At 28.3% G+C, this 20510-nt stretch overlaps 3 protein-coding genes across 3 annotated transcripts; all 3 read left to right on the top strand.

The window, feature by feature from the left end:
• Positions 1-3916: 3916 nt before the first annotated feature.
• LOC123300486 lies at positions 3917-5795 on the top strand. The gene is made up of 2 exons (XM_044883068.1): positions 3917-3983; positions 4657-5795. The coding sequence occupies exons 1-2, from the start codon at positions 3939-3941 to the stop codon at positions 5503-5505; spliced, it is 894 nt and encodes a 297-aa protein (XP_044739003.1). The 5' UTR covers positions 3917-3938; the 3' UTR covers positions 5506-5795.
• A 2176-nt stretch (positions 5796-7971) lies between these two features.
• LOC123300780 lies at positions 7972-11193 on the top strand. The gene is made up of 3 exons (XM_044883429.1): positions 7972-8000; positions 8841-9258; positions 10716-11193. The coding sequence occupies exons 2-3, from the start codon at positions 9216-9218 to the stop codon at positions 11159-11161; spliced, it is 489 nt and encodes a 162-aa protein (XP_044739364.1). The 5' UTR covers positions 7972-8000; positions 8841-9215; the 3' UTR covers positions 11162-11193.
• Positions 11194-14955: 3762 nt separating this feature from the next.
• LOC123301173 lies at positions 14956-15780 on the top strand. Its single transcript, XM_044883906.1, has one exon. It carries the CDS (start codon positions 14956-14958, stop codon positions 15778-15780), a length of 825 nt encoding a protein of 274 aa, XP_044739841.1.
• The last annotated feature ends 4730 nt before the right edge of the window (positions 15781-20510 follow it).

The following is a 20510-nucleotide window of genomic DNA, read 5'->3' as shown; positions in this document are numbered from 1 at the left end:
TTAGCAATTTCGTTTTTTGATTAAAATGAACTATACATTTATTTATTTATTAGTTAATATTATTGTTTCTGTCAATAATTTTGATCAATTTCGAGGACTTTATGCGAAATGAATGGTAAAATATTGTGTTCATTCCAAAAGTTGGTACCTAGAGCTGTCACCCCTTCGAGTTTGATCCAGAATATTCAATAATTTAAATCTTCCAAAATTGGGATAAAAGAAGTCAACTTTTTATTTTACTACTGAATAATTTTCCTACTACTAAAGTAAAACTATTTTTAAATAGGTTTACGTTAAAATCTTGCTCTAAGAACTTTACTTTAATTAAAATATACTTTTACTAACACTCAATAATAATTTTACTCCCAAAGATTGATGCGTTTAAATATTTGTCATTAAATATTTCTACTTTTAAATAATTCTGCTTTCAAATAATTCCATTTTAAAAGAACACTGTTTTGATAAATTTCAATGATTTATAATTTGTTTCTATCGGTATATTTTGGGTTGGCACCAAAAAATCGAAGTTGCTTAAATATGCTGACCAAGAACGATTATTAAATTTTATTATTTTAGAAAATTATGACCGGTGACGTTTAAATTTTAGTCTTTTGGGTTCAAAATCAATAAATTAGGAGAAGAACACTTTTATAATAGATAAATAGATTTTAATACTAAATCTTGTCTAAAATATCTGAACACCTTCGGTTTTTTTGTGACATATATTATAGAATTGAATTTTAGTTGTGTTCTTTGATAGCAAAAATCTAAATATTTAAAAGAATTGATCTTTGAGAGTATAAATTTTGGAGTAGAAGAATATGAAAGCTGGTTTTGTACACTGTTATTAAGAAGTGGGTATATTTTAATTAAACTATTAGTATAATTCTTAGAAAGAGTTTTATTTAAGTAGCAAAATTGTGCAGTATAAATATTTTGGCGTGGAAAAATAAAAATTAGAATTTTTTTTATGTTATTAAATTTTGTTATATATAATTTATTTCCATTTTTATTTTTTTATTTTCATGATAAAAATAAAGAAATAAAAATTGTAAAAGATTCCAATCAAAAATTTGGGAGATGGCATCTCTATTTGTACCTAAGGTTACACATTTTTATATATCACTTTAATGAGCCTGTCCATCAATATGAAATTATTTCGCTTTCGCTTCCAATGTGGGGGTTGTTCGATTATTTAAATAAATAAATGACTTCGAAAGTAGGCATATTTATCATTGGTCTTATAGGAAAACGGTATAGATGGATGGTATGTTTTCATATATTTATCCAAAAGATAGTCGGTGGAAATTACAAATAAATTAATTAAATTAAAGTTAATACCTAAATAATGTGCCCAACTAATTAAGGATATATGAGCACGGTAGTGGGGACACAAGTATAAACTTATCTTGGCGTTTTCACTACCTTAAAAAAAAGATAAACCATAGTAAGTTCTCCGTACGAATCGAAAATATCGACAGTAGCAAAGATTTGTATCAGTGACTTAATTTTTAAATTATTATGATAATTATTGAAGTGTAATAAAGTAGAATTAAAGTTTGTACTTGTTTTTATTTTTTTTTACTTTGTTTATACATTTCCAAGTCTAAAAACCGTATTTCTTAAATGTATAACCGTTCAGGCTATGGGAGATATGGCCATAAGACACTTATTTTCTGGTTTTTGTTACGATACTGTACAAGACCCAATTGACCTATGTTGCTCATTTACGAACCTAGCCTCACTTTTTACGTCCTGAGCACGCTTTTTCCGTTTTTGAGTTCAGACAGACGAACAAACTGACAGCCGGGAATGGACTAATTAGGTGATTTTATTAATAAACGTATACCAAAATTTTGTTCGTAGCACCAATATTGTTAAGTGTTACAAACTTGGGACTAAACTTAGTATACTTTGATATTTATTACATATATACAAGGTATAATAATGAATGTCGACACAAATCTTTAACCGCTTCTCATTCAGAACCATTAATTATAAAACGTTGCAGTGTATATTGTGATAAATAACTGTTCCTTGTCCATAGAAATTATGATGTAAGTGATTTGGCCTATAGCGAAACCTAAATACAAACTATTTAATTCATAGCTAGGCTCCCGTATGCCTAGCCGAACGAAAATTTCAAAACTTATCCTTACCTGACATAGTGAAAATGTTGACCAAACAAATCTAAATTAAACTGGATTTGCTTTATTAGCCTAAACTGATAATTCAAAATATCGATTCAATTTCTAGGGATGAACGGCATCTCTCAAGAACAAATAAATATAAGTTTATTCCTCAGGAAATTCTCTTTCTCTGATAATGTTGTGAAAAATTGGATTCAATTTCCTTAATCTCCTCGCGAAAAACATATTCCGTGCATAGTAAATAATTTTGATTGATTATGACCTTAAGAAATAATTTGTTTAAATAAATAATAATTATAAAAATATTTTGTTATGCTAAAATTCTAAATAAATATTAACTTAACTGATAAAATTCATAGGCCGTAGTTTACGTCACTATCAAATACAATTTGTTTAAATTAATTTTTATTAATTAAACGTAGCGTTTATAATAAAAAATACTCGTTTTATCACTTAAGAGATAAACTTAATTATTTAGTTGAAGATATATTTCGTACCTGTATTTTAAGACACCACTGTTGTTAATGAATAAGTACTAAGAAAACATTCGATAATGAAACGGTCATAAGATTACAATAATATGATTGAAATGAAATAGAAGGTGAACAAAATCAAATAATATAAATCATACTTTTATATTGTATAGGGTGGACCATTATAATCGATTATTTCTAATAGCTTGTTTTGTAGTTAACCAATCAAAAAATAATATAAACAAAAAATGCAGAGTTTCATAGGGGACTTCATGTTCTCTCATTAGAATGGACTTATTTCTCCGGGCTGCAGGCTGATTTAATATAAACCCTAAAAGGTAAAAGATAGATAAACACTTTAAATTAGAAGGTTGATCCTCATAAAAAACTTACATTTTTTATTTAAAACATTTTAGAGGAAGTGCGAAATATCCCATTGCTACATTTAATCGAAAGAAAACATTGGCAAGTTAATTTTAGGGCATTTGTGTTAAACAAGAAACTTTTTTAGTTTTAGGGGAGCTAATTTGCTAACTAATAGATTAGTTTTACTGAGGTGATATGAGTAGTTGCTAGATTGCGCTTATAAACCAAACACATACGACTATAAATTGATATCCAAAAGTTGCCCTGTCCTTGTCGGTATACGTTCTGTTATTGTCGGTTTAAACATAATATCGTGGCAAATGATATCAATTTTATGGATTTAAAATAATATAAAGTAAATACGTATAGAAAGCTTTCGACCGCCATTTGTTGGGTTTCCGAAAATATTCGAAATTAATTTTCAGAATTTTTTTTTTTTCATTTTTCAAAAATATTTTACAATATCATTAGTTGAGGCTACAAGGTTTTAACTCCCTATCTTTAATAGTTTTGGAGAAAATGGACATCAAAACTTGAGTTTTCTTTTCGTTTTTTGAGTTTGCATGCTGAACAGACGGGAATGGGCTGATTAGGTGATTATGAACACTTATATACAAAAAATTTTCTCATATCATCAATATTTTTAAGCGTTACAAACTTGGTACTAAAATTAGCATACCTTGATATATATTAGGTACATATATATACAGAGTATAAAAAACAATTGATTAACTGAAAGTCGAAGATTTTAATAGATTGCATAAACGATTTATCAATGCCGATTTGAATAGTTTTCAATGTAGTGATGCTTATTAATTCGTAGAATTGATCATCCAAAACAAGAGAGCAAAATCAAATATTTATTGTGAAAATTTTTTTTTCTTTTATGATAAATGTATATATTTTCTTGATAAGGAATTATTTAATTAGTCAAGAACCTATTTTCACAATGAAAACTTTCCTAGTAATTCTTTTCGGGTGCTTATGTATTATGGTAAGCAGAAATATTTACACTATTACCTAATATTAGAATGTTCTCAAATTCGCCGAACTTCTTAGGAAACGATTTCGATAGAATTACCTGATTTTTTAATATAGGGCATAAAAATCAAGTGTTTTTTGATTGGCAAATACTCCCCGATTATAAAAGTGAAGAGAATGTGGCTTGTTACTATACATTTCTTAACTCAAACCATTTTTTATTCAGTTTTCGTAACGGAGATGTCATAATGGTGGAGTTTGGTGCAATGAAATTTTATTGGGTTAATAACTTTTGACTTATTGAAGAAATTAAAGTGCCCAAATTTCAAAATAAAACTAAAAACTAATATGTAATATTTTAATCATTGGAAGCAATTTTAACTCATAAATTTCTGATGTTCTGTTGTTTTAGATATTTATAAGTGGGGCACCTTAAGGATATGTTCACTCCAACAATAAATTATGTGCTTGATAGCTTATTATATACTTTCGGTTTTCTCCTTAACATTTAAAATAATAAAGAGGGGGGGGGGGAGGCTAGAATTTGCTCTAAGAAGTAACTCTCCGGGAAATTCTCATCGAAATCGGAATACTCTTGTCCGAGACTAGGCATTCAAGCATTTCAACTTTATCATTACAGGTTATTTTAAATTATTAGATACATATAAATAATTAACCGTTTCTAGAAAAATGGTTTAGTAAAAGCCGAAGAAATAGAAGCAGAAGCAGAAGCAGCGAGTACACCGTCAACACCAGCATATTGTGAAGAGGCGGGTCTTACCTGCTTTGACTGTGAAACTTTACAATCCTGTGCAGAGGAAGGTGACGCCGAGCCGGAGTTCACTATTCAATGTAAAGTACAAAACCCCAATCTTCCATATTGTGATAAACAGACAGGGCAATGCGTAGCTGAAAATGTATGTGATCCAGACACAGAAGCACCAGAAGTAAAAGAATGCTATAATAATGGAACACGTCCAGATCCAACCGATTGTTCACAATATATACAATGTATATCTGATGGAGAAAATGGATTTATAGGCACAGTCGTAAAATGTCCACAGCGAACACAATTTAACGCTGCACAAGGTAGATGCATAACTAGTACACAATGTCTTTCAATTGATCGATATTGTAATACCGCTAATGCAGGCAAGCTTATCAGATATCCACCATACCCAGCGAACTATGCTAAATGCCCTGCTGCTAATTCAAACGAAAAAATTATTGTGAAACTATGCAAAGGTGAATATGTATTCAATCAACAAACTGCCGTTTGTGAACCCGTTTGCAAGCGAGAAGGCTACATTGCGAATAATTTAAATTGCCATGCGTATTATAATTGTGTTCGAACTTCAAATGGAGCATATTCGATAACATCAAATATTTGTCCAAAAGGTTATGGTTTTAATCCTGTTACAAAATCGTGCGAAAAGATGTCAACTTGCACGAATGTTGGAAGATCATTGTTTTTAAGACGGAAAAGAGATTTACTTGAATCTCTTACACTTTCTGGTTATTATGATGTGTTATAAAATTACGAATTATTTTAATAATAATAGAAAAATCGTTTTGTACCAAGGTGGAAAAGTTCTTCTATAAATTTTTTCGAAGAAAATAATTTTTAAATCATTTTCCAAAAAATATTATTTAAAAAGTTTCGTCTGGATACAACAAAATGATTTCCCTACTTGTCAGCTGTATATATTGACGTTTAAAAAAAGTTTGTCGTTAACTTGTAAACTTATTAAAATTATATGACGACACAGCTAAGTGATTTTAGTGACAAAGGAATGTTTGTCATTTTAATAAAAAGAATTTTAAATTTCCATTTTGTATTTATATATTCAAACGCTTTTAAAGCGAACAAAATTCTTTTCCTGCAATTACGAATACCTACAGAACCAGGATGATTATAAATGCACCTAATTATTTTTTTTAAATTTTATGTTTAAGCCGAACGATTGATGAAGAAAAATGTTGCAATTTTAAAATTTAATTAGTTTTTCTTTTTCTTTATTATGTCGAAAACTTTCAGTATTCTCCCTTTTACCAAAACAGTTTCTACTAATTATGAAAAAGATATTGTATTAATTATCAACATATCAGATCAACTCTAATGCGCTGTGGTTAAAGTTTAATTGTGGTTTAATTTTAAAAAAATTTAAATTTTTATTCTGCAATTAATTCTACTAATGTCCTTTGGTGCTAAAGTTGTAACAAATTAAATTAAATGTTCAATCATTCAAAATCATTTCTTACAGTTTATCGGAAATGAAAATGAAAATAACTAGCGAATTAAACTAACTAGAATAATGAAAAAAGAAAATAGGATAAAGTAATCATGCTAGGAGGACATAAAATGGGTGTATCATCACATAGCTAGTTATTTTATCAAAGCGATAATCGTACAATATCTCCTTTCCCAAGATATCTCGTGTTATGTGTGTTGCAAGCAATAATAATTTTCACTTATTACTTCACTAATAGTCATCCATGTTAGTCATCCAAATTTGTTTGAAGCGGTTTTTTTTTTGTAAATAAAAAAAAAAAAACACGTGAAGTTTTTATAAAGAAACAAGAAATTTTTGAGAGTTCAGGAGGAATCTTGCAACTTAAGTTTTCTATTGAGCGCCTCAAGCATTTACAAATAGTCAAGTTTGAGTGACTCCTTCAAAATTATTTTCTACTTTTTAGAGCTTGTCCTTTTAAAAGTAATTTTTATTTATCTGTATTATCTGTATTACCAATAAAAAAGAAAATCTTGTATAGATTTTAATTTATATTTGCGATACGTGGGAAATTATTCTTGAGAAAAGGTTTTGTATTTCAAACACGTGCACTAATGGCGTAAGTATAAAATAAACTTTGTTATAATCATTGTGATATAATTTTTGGACACTATAAATTAAAAATTACAACACATGGCCTTTCTGTTATGTCATACTTATTTTTATTTGGGTAGGTATTAATTTTTTAATTCTTAATTATCTCAACTAATAACATCCATTATCTCCAATGAAGTAAAAATAATAATATTGTCAAATAGTGTATGGAAGTTTTCTGAATCTACTAAAAGAATCTGTTAGTGACGCTGTTTCGTTTTATTTATAATAAACCTATCCTTAACGACTGCAGAAAGACTTCGGATCTTAAGAAAGTATTTATGCTACCTCGTTTGGCAAGTTAATATGCCCTGATGCTAGGAAGGCTATGTCTAGGTGCTTCTATACCTTGAAAATCTTTACTTTCTTGTACACAGAATAAATCGGATTAGTTTTGCCTGGTTTTTGTTTATTAATTCAATGTTTTTGCATTTTGAGCATATCTGAAATTTGAGTGATTTCGGTTTGCTGAGTGTATACAACCCGTACTACGTAAAAACGTAAAAATCACTTGCCATGGAATTTTGGATTAAAAGGAACATTTAGTTTTCCTACTCCTATTTTGTTTTTCCTGTACGTATCGACACGTTTCGCCACAAACAAATTCTCTTTTCAGATTATACTAAAAACCATATCGTAACGTTTTCGTCTCAAATATCATTTTCAAGCCATTTGAATTAGTGGAAGTTTACATAAGATCCAAATACGAACGAATCGGTTAATATTCGAGCTTATTTTATGAATACCTTTACCAAAATGTTGTTCGTAGCATCAATATTTTTAAGCGTTACAAACTTGGGACTAAACTTAGTATACCTTGCATATTACATATATGCATGGTATAAAAACAAAATAAAGGCTGTCTAGCCCTATATTTGTGAAAACAAGAAGGAGGGAAGTATAAAATAACATTTTGAAAACGATTATGGTAGTAATTTGAGATGAAGTTTATAAAAATTATCAAAAAACAAACTTTGTTTTTAGACACGAAATTTTTTTAATTTAAATTCTCTAGTACTAATAATAGTAGTTACAATTTTAGAAGTGATCATAAAAATATTTATATGGTTTTTTAATCGAAGTATTATAAAAATATCAAAATGAAAATTCTGCAAATAATATTAATTATTTTTGTCAATTATTTGGTAAGTCAATTCTTCTAAAATCGGTAACATTAAAACTGTTGATTATATTTAATCTTTGCAAAATGTAATCTTTACTATTTTGTGAAAAAAGGTTGTATCTAAAACCTCGTCATGCTAATTTGAAAACATGTATTTTAAGATTCTATTGAATCTATTACTCACAGATTATTATCACCCCCTACCTATCTGTACTGAGAATTGTAAGGGTGACGAGGAGGGAAAATGCGAGGTTATTCTTTTTCTTGATTAATTTTCTTAAAAATGAGTTTCCGTACGAGCAATAGGTTCCAAAATTTTTGAACTACAGATTCCAAGACTGGAAAGTTTTAGTTATCAAATGACCTATTGTGGTTCTTAATTCAATTTAATTTTTAATGAGAAAGTAAATAATCGGAACAATATGATAACAGTTTTCTATAAATATTAGTTTCTATTCAACCATAGAATCGAGACAGGATGAAAAGTGAAGATAGAAAACTTTCAGTTGTAGAAACGAAACGAGACAAGAGAAGACAATATAAACCTTTTAGTCTCATCTCGTATAGCGGCTGTAGCAATTGAAAGACAAACTTCATACTTTGACCAGATTGAGAAGATAACCGAGACCGAAAAACTTATATCAGTAATATTTTTATTTTTGTCTTAGTTTTTTACCTCAAGACTACAAGAAGCGAAACCGTACGATAAATATCTCGTTTGAATCCTCAGGAACTGAATGTTTTTACTGAACTAAATGCCGTTTCTATTTTTACAGCCACTATTTTTTTAGCAGTTCTCCTCTTTTTGTATGACACGGCTGCGAAACGTCGTACGCTATTGAATTAAAACATTTTATTTCAGATAAATCCATATTTAATTGAAGCACAAAACACTGATGGTACAAATGAAACCACAACGACAACAATAGCACCATCAACATCAACAATAGTGTCTACAACAGGCACCAACAACAACAATATTAATTCATCATTAACCACCAATGGTAGTTCTGTATGTGCCAGAGCCGGACTCACATGTTTAGATTGTGAAACATTACAATATTGTACAAATGCAAATGATGTACAACCATTATTTACAGTTACTTGTGCCATACAAACATCCAATCAAAATCCATATTGTTCACAACAATTAAATCAATGTGTGAATCGTAATACATGTCAACAATCACAAGTACCATTATTATCATGTTCACAACCTGGACGCCATCCAGATCCAATGGATTGTACACAATATGTACAATGTACTAGAGAAGCAAACGGTATGTTATTATATGCAAATGAGTTTTATTTTTCATAGTTGGGGCTAACATGTTTTAACGCAGAAAAAAATTAAATTAGATTTTTGGAAGTGAAAACTTCTTTTGACAAGTTGAGCACTTTTCGGGTGAACAAAAATCATGGAACTCGCTTCATCGTCACCGTCATTGCGTGTGTTTGTAATTGAACTCCTCCTAAACGTATGGACCAATTTTGATGAAATACTTTATGCGTGCTCAAGTAAATGTGAAGATGGTTTAGATTCACAATTCGGTCCACTACAAAATGTTTTTTGAGGATTCCGCCCCAAAGAATAAAATTGGTGGAAGCGCATATACATAAACTATAACATTACTTCTTACTATTCAAATGTATTTATTTGCGCTCCCACCATAATTATCTAGATTTTTTTCTAGAAGAACTATGGGATTAGTATTGAGGTATTATTTATTATTATTCAGATATTGTGAATAGGTATTTATTAGAGCTATATGGGAGCATAGTGAGCTTCACTGCCGAAGGTTCTAGCCAAACCGAAGGCCAGTCATCTCAAAATTTTAACTTTTCACTTTGATTATCTGTCTATTTTATTATTTAACTATATTCCTTATCGTGGGACACCAACCGACCTACCGACACTTCTTTTATAGTTATAAAACATGAAAAAAACTAAAATAAATATAATTTTTCTATAATTTCTTTATTGTGATTGATCAATACTATATAATTTATAACGAAAGCTATAATATAAATCCTAGGGGATGTCCCATGATACCTCTGTTTTAAATATTTACTTTTTTAAAACGGGCTAAAAGTAATAATATTATTACTAGTAGTTGTAATGTAAAATTTGATATTAAAAGTTGTGGAGTGGTCAATATCTGTTAATTGGAATGATAATAAAAATGCATAAAGAGCATTCTACGTTTTTTAATCTTAAATTTAGCAAAAAATCAGACCCCTGAAGGTATTGAATAGAGAAAATAGGTAAATAATTTAATCATTTTGAATCTGATTGTCTATAATGATCAAAGTATGCGTAATTTTTGTGAATGCAACCGTGATGTATAAAAATAAAAGTTTGTCTAAGAAAAATTTGTGATTAAATGAAATCATGAATGAGTAAAATAGCCGCTTTGGAGTTAAGAATGTTGTTCCTTAATGATGTTTATATCTACAAAAAAAAACAGTTTCGTGTAGTTTGGGGCATGGCAGTGTTTTCCTAATAAGCTTTTAATGATTTTACAGAGAAAAAAAAATATATATATGATACTAAATGAATCTTTTTTTTTGTTTGAAAAATAAAATGACATTGCTGTTACCGCTTCAAGGTGTTCACTTACATTATACCATTTTTTTTTTAAATTTCCATGATCCAGAATCTTAATTTTTTATAGATATCTCATATCGTTTTGTTTTTATTTATGTATCACTTTTTACTTTAATAATTTTGCCGTAGGTATGTTGGTTGGTTATCCTGTGAAATGTTCTTCTGATAGTAGTTTAAAATACAGTCAGCGAACTCAATCCTGTGGATCAAATCCATGTTTAGAAATGCCAAAATATTGTATATTTAAGCCTGGTAAAATTGTTGCGTATCAACCATATCCCAATATTTATGGAAAATGTCCGGATAATGGTTCTGCCAATAATGGAAATATACCTTTAGCAATGTGTCCTGGTCAATATTCATTTAATGAACGAACTGGACAATGTGAGCCTACATGTACACAAGTGGGGAACATCCCGTCAAATGAAGACTGTCATGCATATTACTCGTGTGGTCAAGGATTCTTAACTGGATTTTCAATTGTTTTAAATAATTGTCCCAGTGGATTTGGTTATAATCCAGCTACACAGCTTTGCGATCAAGCGTTTAATAATTGTACGAACGAAGCAAATTAAAATTTTTTTAACTGTGGAAAATTATTTAAGCACTTTGTATTTAATTTTTATATTAAAGCATTCTTCCGTGATTCCTATACTTTATTTCATCCAGTTTGTAGAGCCCATATGGTGTACATAAAAAATAAATTGGGAAAAGTGGGTCAGTAATAAATTAATATACGCGCACATTGTAGTGGAGAATGTACAGAATATTTATACTTTGCTTCAAAACGAATGATTATTTTATTTGAAGTTTGAATCACTTTTGAACAAAGGACACGTTTTATTTTTATTTTATTGATTAATTATATTACCTTTGGCATGTATATGTGGAAAATGGCATATTTGCAACGTCTGACAGCGGTACAAACATGTTTGAACATATTGTGTTATTTCGAAAAGATTGTTTTGCAATTGTTGCTATTAACATCAGGATTGTGGTTTGTTTATGGATAACTTTTCTTCAAATATATTGGGAATACTATACTCGGATGCAAATTTTGATAGCGACACGCTCTCACAATTTCTTGGCTTGACCATTTTTGATCTCTCCTTAGTAGAAACTTGAAAGCCTGTATATACGGAAAAAATTGAAAACAAATTTTCAAAATAACAAAATATCTATAAATATGAAAAATATGTTTGTATCGCATCCAGAGATTTTGAACTAGGCTACACCATATGTCATGAAATGGTCAAATTCTGATTTGGTATATTTTGTTTGAAAGTTATTTAAAAAGAAACGCATTGGTATGCTATCTAATGGTGCTTATGAATTTACTTAATACAACGAATTATTGCATTTTTTATTAGAAATACAATAGAAATCTGACCGAATCACCCATATCGTCTTTCTACGAACTTTGGATATTTTCGTTGTCACTTCTATTATCTACAAATAACAAGTAAATTTCTAGGTAAAAATAGAATCTCCAAAAACTAATTTTCAATATTTTTAAAACTTGCACTATAGAGATGACATAATTATAAATCTTAAAATGTAGATACCAGAAAGGCAAATTGAATGAACTACACTAAAAAAGATTCTAATTGGTGCTTTCAAGAAAATTAAGACAAAACAGAAGTTAATATGAGTAGTCCAGTGCTAAAAATGTTATTTTTTGAGTCAAGGGATCTAAAAGTGATGAATTTCGTTGAAAACTTACCACTGAATTTTCGTGTGGAAAACAAATTACTTTCGTAGAGGTAAAACTTATCAAAAAATATAAACAATAAATCAATTGGTAATAAAAAATCAATTATAATGGCATGCAAATCAATCAATCAATCAATATATTTTCTTAATTTGTAGAATACAAATAGATCAAAAAGGAATGTCAATTCGATGCATAACGATGTAATAACGATAAATCAAAAACGAAAAGAGATATGAAGTGGAAATATTATATCGTGCTTAGGGCGTAAAAAGTGAGGTCGATATCGTAAATGAGCAACGTAGGTCAATTGTGTCTTGGATCCGTAAAACCCATTTTGTAAACCGTTAGAGATAGAACAAAAGTTTAAATATAAAAAATATTCCTTATAAGCAAATAAACAACTTTTGTTGAAATATTTTGAAACATCACTGTTTACCCGCGAGGGTGCAAGTTAGGTGCAAATTTTATAGTAAGTTTTATATAGTAATGTCAGTTATGAAAAAACAAACGATTGCGTCATGAATAGGTACTGTCTGTAGATGGTATTTCAACAATTAACTCAGTGAATTGTTTGTTTTCACTTGTTTGTATCGAATTTTAATTTTTATTAATTTCTAAACGCTGTAGCCAGAAATGATTTATGATTTGCGTATAGGTATTTACTTAGTAGACGTGGATTTTGATTGATAAGTTTTTAACTTTAGTTTTTTAATAAATTTAGAGTCTATCTAATAACTTTTTGCATAAAATTAAAACAAAAATTTCATTGAATTGTTTTAAACAACATGAGTGCCACACTGTATACCTAATCTTATAACGAATTTTATAAATTCAATTATTTAATATAACTCAAATATCATATTTTTTCTAATATATATATTAAAAAAATCTTTTTTTGAGCAGTTTTTTTATCAAAATTTACAGAAGACATGTAGTTAAAGATGACTTTTTTTGAGTGTACGTGTTCTTTGCTTTGGTTTCTCGTACTTCAAGTAAGTAATATATCCAATTCTTACATTTATATAAACTAATCATAACCATTAGAAAGATACTTTTTGTAATGCATTATATTTTGTTTCGGATTTTCAACCGAAGTACCTAGTTAAATTATTGCCCAATAAAATGAAGCTCCACCGAGTCAAATTAATATGGATTTAGTAAAAAATATACCAGGAAAAATAGACCATAATAATTACAAATTAATATTTATCAAGTTAGTGGATATTACATTAAAATTGATTCCTTTATTAGGTGCAAGATGTACATTCCAATTCCACGATAGGCGACACATCATCTGAATTAATCACGACATTACATTATGATAACTTCACCGATAATACTACCCTTTCAAACGGATTTTTTAATTTAAAAGATATTGAATTAACCACAAACAATTTTGATGGAATCGACGTCAATAATTCAACCGTGGAAAACATATTTGAAGAAATTGCAACACTTTTTAATAAAAACAATTCAGTCAATAATGCAATTGAAATTAATAGTTCAGTTTTATTAACTACTCAAAGAAGTACAGTATCAGTGTCAGGTTTTGAGCCAGATGAAAAAGAATTAAATCGCTTCCCAAATATTCCCAAACAGATAGACGAAACAAATAATATTTTTGATCAGGCTCACAATATCAGTAGTAATAAAAACGGTGAATTGAATGATTTTTTTAATCAAAATAGCAGTATAGACTATTATTTTGGTAATAAAAATACTTGGGATACAATCGACACAATTACGAAAAAAGATGAATCTGAACTGAAAATGGCAAATACAACAGAGTCTGAAATAAGTCCAAGTACAAGTAATTATGATAAAAGTCGCAATTCGACTAACTTGGAATTTAGTCACAATACACCAAATAAATTCAAATTTCCAGAAAATAATGACTCACAAAATATTCTTAAAAATAAGCAAAAAGCGACAAAATTTCAAGAAATGACAGAAATCACTGACGGGAAACAATCACATGAAAAAAATAGTATTCTAGAAAATAATCTGTATAAAGAATTACAAAATTCAACGAACTTAACTCATGTTATGTCAACAAATAAAGTTACAATACGAAAGAATTTTAATTCTACTGAGCAGTTACCGAAAAATACATTAAAAGTTAATATAATTCGAAAACCGATAGAATCAATTGATGAATTGAATTCTCCAGAAAAAAGTGATATATTGAATCTCAAAAAATCATCCAATCATTTAACTCAGTCAATTTATCACCCAATTAGTAACGAAAACATTTCAGACTCCGAAATAAGTGAGTTCAAATTACTTGAACAGAATATAATCAAAGAAAACGACCATAAAGAATCAATTAATTTCCACAAAATGAAAGAAAAAACTAAAATTTTTAACCAAAATGAAATACAATTACCTAAACCAAAGGGTAAAATAGAAACTAGTAAAGAATTAGAACTGGTAGAAGAAGACGAAATTAATCTTCCAAATCCATTAATTCTTCAGAGTACGACGGACTCCCAAAAAAATAACATAGATTTTGAACAGTTCCAGGAAAATATTGTAGTTAAAAAATTAAATCAGAAAGATAATTTACAAACCAACATCGATCGAAAAAAAATAAAAACGATTACCCCATTACCCGACGTACAACAAACTGATACAAAGAGCCAAACATTAAATTTAATGGAAGAAAATCTTATTGATTTGAATAAAAATGACTCACTTGAAAATTACGCTTTTCAGAATGCAAAAAAACAGTGTGTTTCAAATGGTGAACCAAAATGTTTTGATTGTAAAACAATAGGATTTTGTAACGACATTCTGCTTGATGATAGAAAATTTAGCCTCATCAATTGTGCGATACAAACGAATAATGAAAATCCATATTGTGATTTTGAATTAAATAAATGCGTCACCTATAATACTTGTAAAAAAGTTACCAATAATGAAATTGAACTATGTCCAGGAAAAAATGGTTTATATGCAGATCCATTGGATTGTAAAAAATTTCGAAAATGTCAAACAGATCCTAATTCAGGAGCTGTAATTAAAACAAAACATGTATGTCCATCGCAGGCACCTGTTTATCAAGCTAAAACACAAACATGTGGAAATTTTCAATGTATTGACATGCATGAATTATGTAATGAAAATGGCAGGAGGGGTAAATTAATACAATTTCCATTATCACCAAATATTTATGGGAAATGCCCTGAAGAAACTGAAATTGATAATGAAATTAGCTTATTTAAATGTCCAAAAAATTACACTTTTAATGAGGAAGTGGTTAGCTGTGAACCAAAATGTGAAAGTGAAGGATTAATTCAAGCATTTTACGATTGTCGTTCATTTTACGTATGCAGACAATTAAAATTATTAGGAAATTTTTATTTGGAAATACAAACATGTTCTTCTGGTTTACGTTTTAATCCAGAAAAAAATATATGTGCTATGTCATACAAATGTAATACAGAAAATAATAACAGAATACGAGATAATAAATTTTAGGGTAGTGCTGTAAAGTTAGCAACCGGTCTAGAATCTATATATTAATTTTTAAAAGCGTTGAATTTTTTATGTTTATAACATCAAACCTTTCGAAGATATTACGGAAAAAGGAGATGTGTTGGAAAGCGCGGAAAAATTTCGAGTACCGCGAAAATTATATCAGTTATCGCAAAAAATGAGGAATTTTATTTTGGGAAAAATTTCTTTTACATTTTAATGCTATAAGACCTAGTTTAGTTAAAATTTTAGAAGTTTAAAACTTTTGGTTTTATTTTCTACAGTTTTTAAAACACACAAAACCAAACTTTTATGTAGAATATTGATATGATTGTAATCGACACATTGTAAATTTTGAGTTATTAAATGTTTTTTACCCACTATATAAAATTATAGTATAAAAATGTCCTTATTATACGACCAATAACAGTCCCACAATTGACAAGATAAAAAACTGAGTTTTCATAGTTTTTAGAGCAATATGCAATACTATAATTTTATTTGGCGTGTACTTTTTAGAAAGATTTACGATTTCAGTATTAATTATACTCTAACAAGGCTCTTCTAACATAATTTCATAACGAAAATACGTGAGCAGAAATTTATGAATTATTTAAGATAATTAATTCATCATGCAATTAATATGTGATATAAAAGTTATTCGCGCGGTATGCAGTGAATCACACGAAATTACTATAAAAAACATAATTCACTGTTCCTTTCATATCATTTAAAAAGTAATATGCAAATTTAAAATTATGTCGGGTATCGAAAACTACCGATAAAAACCGATTGTGTGACGTAATAACTTAAAATTTACAACTATGCATGTTTTCTTAAACACTTAAATAAAATTTATGTTAATGAAATGTTAATTTTCTCAGTTATGTTTTCCTTTTACTATACTTACCTTCTTAAACGTCGTTAAGTACGCAAGTAATTCTCACGCTAGCTTATATTTAATAGTATTATTCTTACATGTATCTCATATATTTATACATTTCATAATCAAATGGGTACAGAATAAGAAGGCGATATTTCTTTTTGAAACGTAGATTTTGAAATGCAACAGAAGCCCTCAGTTTTATCTCCTGGAGGAGATGAGAATTCAAATAAATATAAGCTGTTAGGATCCCAAATTTGATTGTGCCTTGAACCTGCTTTTTCCTTTTATACTTTAGGTGAATTGTTTTATTTCATTTGTCATGTTTTTCACTTTATATAATATATTTGATAAGAATGTTTCGCATGTGGTAATTTGGGCAATTCAAGAAGAAAATTAGAGAAGCTATACACGGTAAGAAATGCATGGCGTTGACTACAATGTTGATATGGTATAGAGCAGGCATGGGCGAGTTATTTTAAGTAGAAGTCGCCATTGTTATAACTTTATTGTGTGTCTCTTTATCCAAATCCGCATTTCTCAAACAGGAGAAAGCGAGACGGGAATACGACTCTTCTACCTATCTTGGTTTCTCTAATGGTAATGAGATAGGTAGAAAAAAATGTTGAGCAATGCGGACTTGCATAAAGAGACATACAATAAGGTTTATGACACACAATAAAGTTATACCTCGTCCGTGCCTGGTATATAAACAGATCCTATAGTATCTATGTTAGCATAGGTAATATTACAGTTTTGAATAGGGCTGTCCACCAGAAATATTGTGAGTATCGCCAACTAGTAAAGATTTTCATTGTAAAGATTTTCACCAGATCATGCAGCTTTAAAACTTACTTTCTTAATTCAAATATTGATATTAAATATAAATATATATTTGACTCAAATATCAATCTATATATATAAAAAGAGAGTGTTTGTTTGTATGTCCCCGATTTTCCCTAAAACTAACCATTGACCTTCGTTAGGGGATTATATCATTGGGTAGCCCTTAGGCTCCCATTGTGAATAAGGGAGTTTGGTGGGGGTGGAATTAAAAATGATCTAGAAATTCATAGAAAATAGATTTAAAAAATTTGACCTAGACGTTAAAAGCGACCTTAAATAAAATTAAAAAAAAAAAAAAGAAAAAAAAAAGATTTAAAAAATAGTTCTAATAATTTTCAATAGATGACGCCACTGTCAATAGTACAATTTTCACTAGATGGCGCTACTGGCGCAAATGTCTTTCGATTTTTCTCGAAAATTCTGGAATGTTCCATGGATTTCTATCGAATTTTCTAGAATTTTCTCGAACATTCTGGAATGTTCTATGGATTTCTATCGAATTTTCTAGAACTTTCTCGAATATTCTCGAATGTTGTATGGATTTTTATTGAATTTTATCAAACTTTCTCGAACAATCTGGAATGTTCCATGGGTTTCTGTCGAATTTTCTAGAATTTTCTCGAACATTCTGGAATGTTCTATGGATTTCTATCGAATTTTCTAGAATTTTCTCGAACATTCTGGAATGTTCTATGGATTTCTATCGATCTTTCCCTTACTTTTCCGTACACACAGAGAGTGTAGACATAATATTGGGATCGGCCAAAAAAATCTTACTGTTCCGTACACACAGAGAGAATTAAAAAAAAAGTCTTTCATTTAACAATTTTGATATTTAAATGTGCAAAAACAACCCAGCGAAGCGGGTTTAATAGCTAGTATATATATATTTGTTATAAGAACGTCAGCCATGTAAACGGGAATTTTATTAACTCCCATCTCTAAATCTTGCTTCTCATAATCAAGGACAGAGTTTTACTTTCATTTCATTACAAAATGTGGGAACTTTAAAAAATAATTAGCTGGATAACAGTTATATTGGATAGAAATAAAAAACACAATTTAAAGTTATTTCTTTAAATTATTTCACTTTATTTTACATTTTTAGTTGTACATTTATAATATTTTTATTTAATATAATTTTAAATCTAAAATAAAATTTTTTATTTAAATATAAGTTTCTTTTTTTTTGAGAAGGTTAACATTTTTTTTAAATTTAATGTCGAGCGATATCAACAAATTTTAATGCATCTCAATTGCAAATTAAAAATTATTGTCATATTTTTTTAAATATATTTAAATTTTCAATTACAAAATAAAGAAATTTTTTTCTGCCACATATTTAATAAGTTTTTGTAAAATTTTATTATTGTCTTAATAATTTTTCGTCTTTTAGTAAATTTTTATTGTCTTGTCGATTTAATTTTAGTAATTTATTTTTAAATTTATATGTCATGCACAGCATTAAATTCTTTTTAAAGTTTTTGTTTTATTATTGTCATACAATTTATAAATTACAAATGGTTCGATAAAAAATTACAACACTCGAGGTAAGTGATATAAATTAATTAATTTTTAATTTCTGGTAATAAAAATAGAATTTTGGGATATTTCATAAAACAATTTATTTCATGTTTTGAAGACACGATTATCTTTTACTATTTTGGTGTAAGTTAACTGTGTGGCGCGCTGATCATTAAGTAAATTATTTTATATTTATGTTTACTTCCTTGTGTTTCCAAAATAAAGCATAATATACAAAATTTGCCAAAAAAATTACCCAAAATTTAAGAGCATCATGAAAAATTTTAGGCCGAAAATTTATGTTAAATTTTTTTCTTCATAGCCCAATAGTGAATAAGTCGTAAGAAATATTGTATTTAACAAATTCGAATTACAAATTCGACCCAAAAAAAAATGTACTATGAGACAGCACGGAAACATTTGCACCGAAAAAAAATTAATTTAATTTGTGTAACGAAATAATTGTTATTTAAGTTTCTCTCACTTTTATCTCGACGAGCTCTTATATTAATTGTTCGAAGCTCATTCACTATTGTATTTGGGATAAAAATTTGTTATTTGTTCGCTTAAAATACTCAAGAAAAAGGCTCTCAGAGTTTGCGTAATTACCACGAAACGGACGATTTAGAAGACATATAAAATGATGTTTTGTAATAAAAATTACGAAAACTATTTTATTTGAATTTTTATTACCAGAGTTGTATTTCCCATTTATTTTTTTTGTTCTGAATTTACCTCGACTTTTTATGAATTTTTGAGATAAATAATCTAATAAATACAAAATATATAATAAAATCATTTTCCAGCCATAAAAACATTAAATTAATTAAAAAATAAAATCAATTAGCCACTCATAATTACACATTCCTCTTTTTACTTAATTATAAAGTTTTTTTTTTTTTCATTTTAAAATATTTATTAATAATTTTACAATATTTTTTTGTTAAAATCTAGACCAAAATGATATTTTATAATAATTAATTATTACATATATATTTATATATAATTTTCAAAATTTTTTTTATTTGATATATTTTGTATTGATACTTTTGGTTGATTTTTTTTTAATATTTATTATACACGCCTTTCATATAATATTAACCATCGAAAAAAAATGGAATTATCTATATTAAATGACTAAAATTTCCACCTTTTCTGATATCTACAAATTTTGGACCCCTGACTTAGAATTAAAAAAATAAAAAATTATATTTACACACTTATCGAAATGACCTTTTATAGAATATTCAGAAATTTACAGAAATGATTTTTTTTTATTTCCACACAAATTATTTCCGTTAATTTCAATTCATTTTTCGAAATCATACACTGTTATAAATGAGTACCTAGTAACTCCAAGAATATATGTTCTTAACATGGTAGCAAGTTAATTTTTTCTTGCTTCAAAAAACTCTCCCATTCTGTTGGTTTTCTAGAATTTCTTTTTCAAGAATTTTCCCTTTCTAAAGAAAAATAGGCA

This window comes from Chrysoperla carnea, chromosome 5, assembly GCF_905475395.1.
Source record: "Chrysoperla carnea chromosome 5, inChrCarn1.1, whole genome shotgun sequence".
NCBI lineage: Eukaryota > Metazoa > Arthropoda > Insecta > Neuroptera > Chrysopidae > Chrysoperla > Chrysoperla carnea.
Note: the sequence above shows the minus strand (reverse complement) of the source record. Positions and strands in the feature narration are given on the sequence as shown.

Bases quoted from the DNA above. Each gene is read 5' to 3' on its own strand.
- LOC123300486 (XM_044883068.1), top strand. From the start codon at position 3,939: ATGAAAACTTTCCTAGTAATTCTTTTCGGGTGCTTATGTATTATG. The intron at 3,984-4,656 runs GTAAGCAGAAAT...AACCGTTTCTAG, and splicing joins TCGGGTGCTTATGTATTATG to AAAAATGGTTTAGTAAAAGC.
- LOC123301173 (XM_044883906.1), top strand. From the start codon at position 14,956: ATGGAAGAAAATCTTATTGATTTGAATAAAAATGACTCACTTGAAAAT.
- LOC123300780 (XM_044883429.1), top strand. From the start codon at position 9,216: ATGGATTGTACACAATATGTACAATGTACTAGAGAAGCAAACG. The intron at 9,259-10,715 runs GTATGTTATTAT...ATTTTGCCGTAG, and splicing joins ATGTACTAGAGAAGCAAACG to GTATGTTGGTTGGTTATCCT.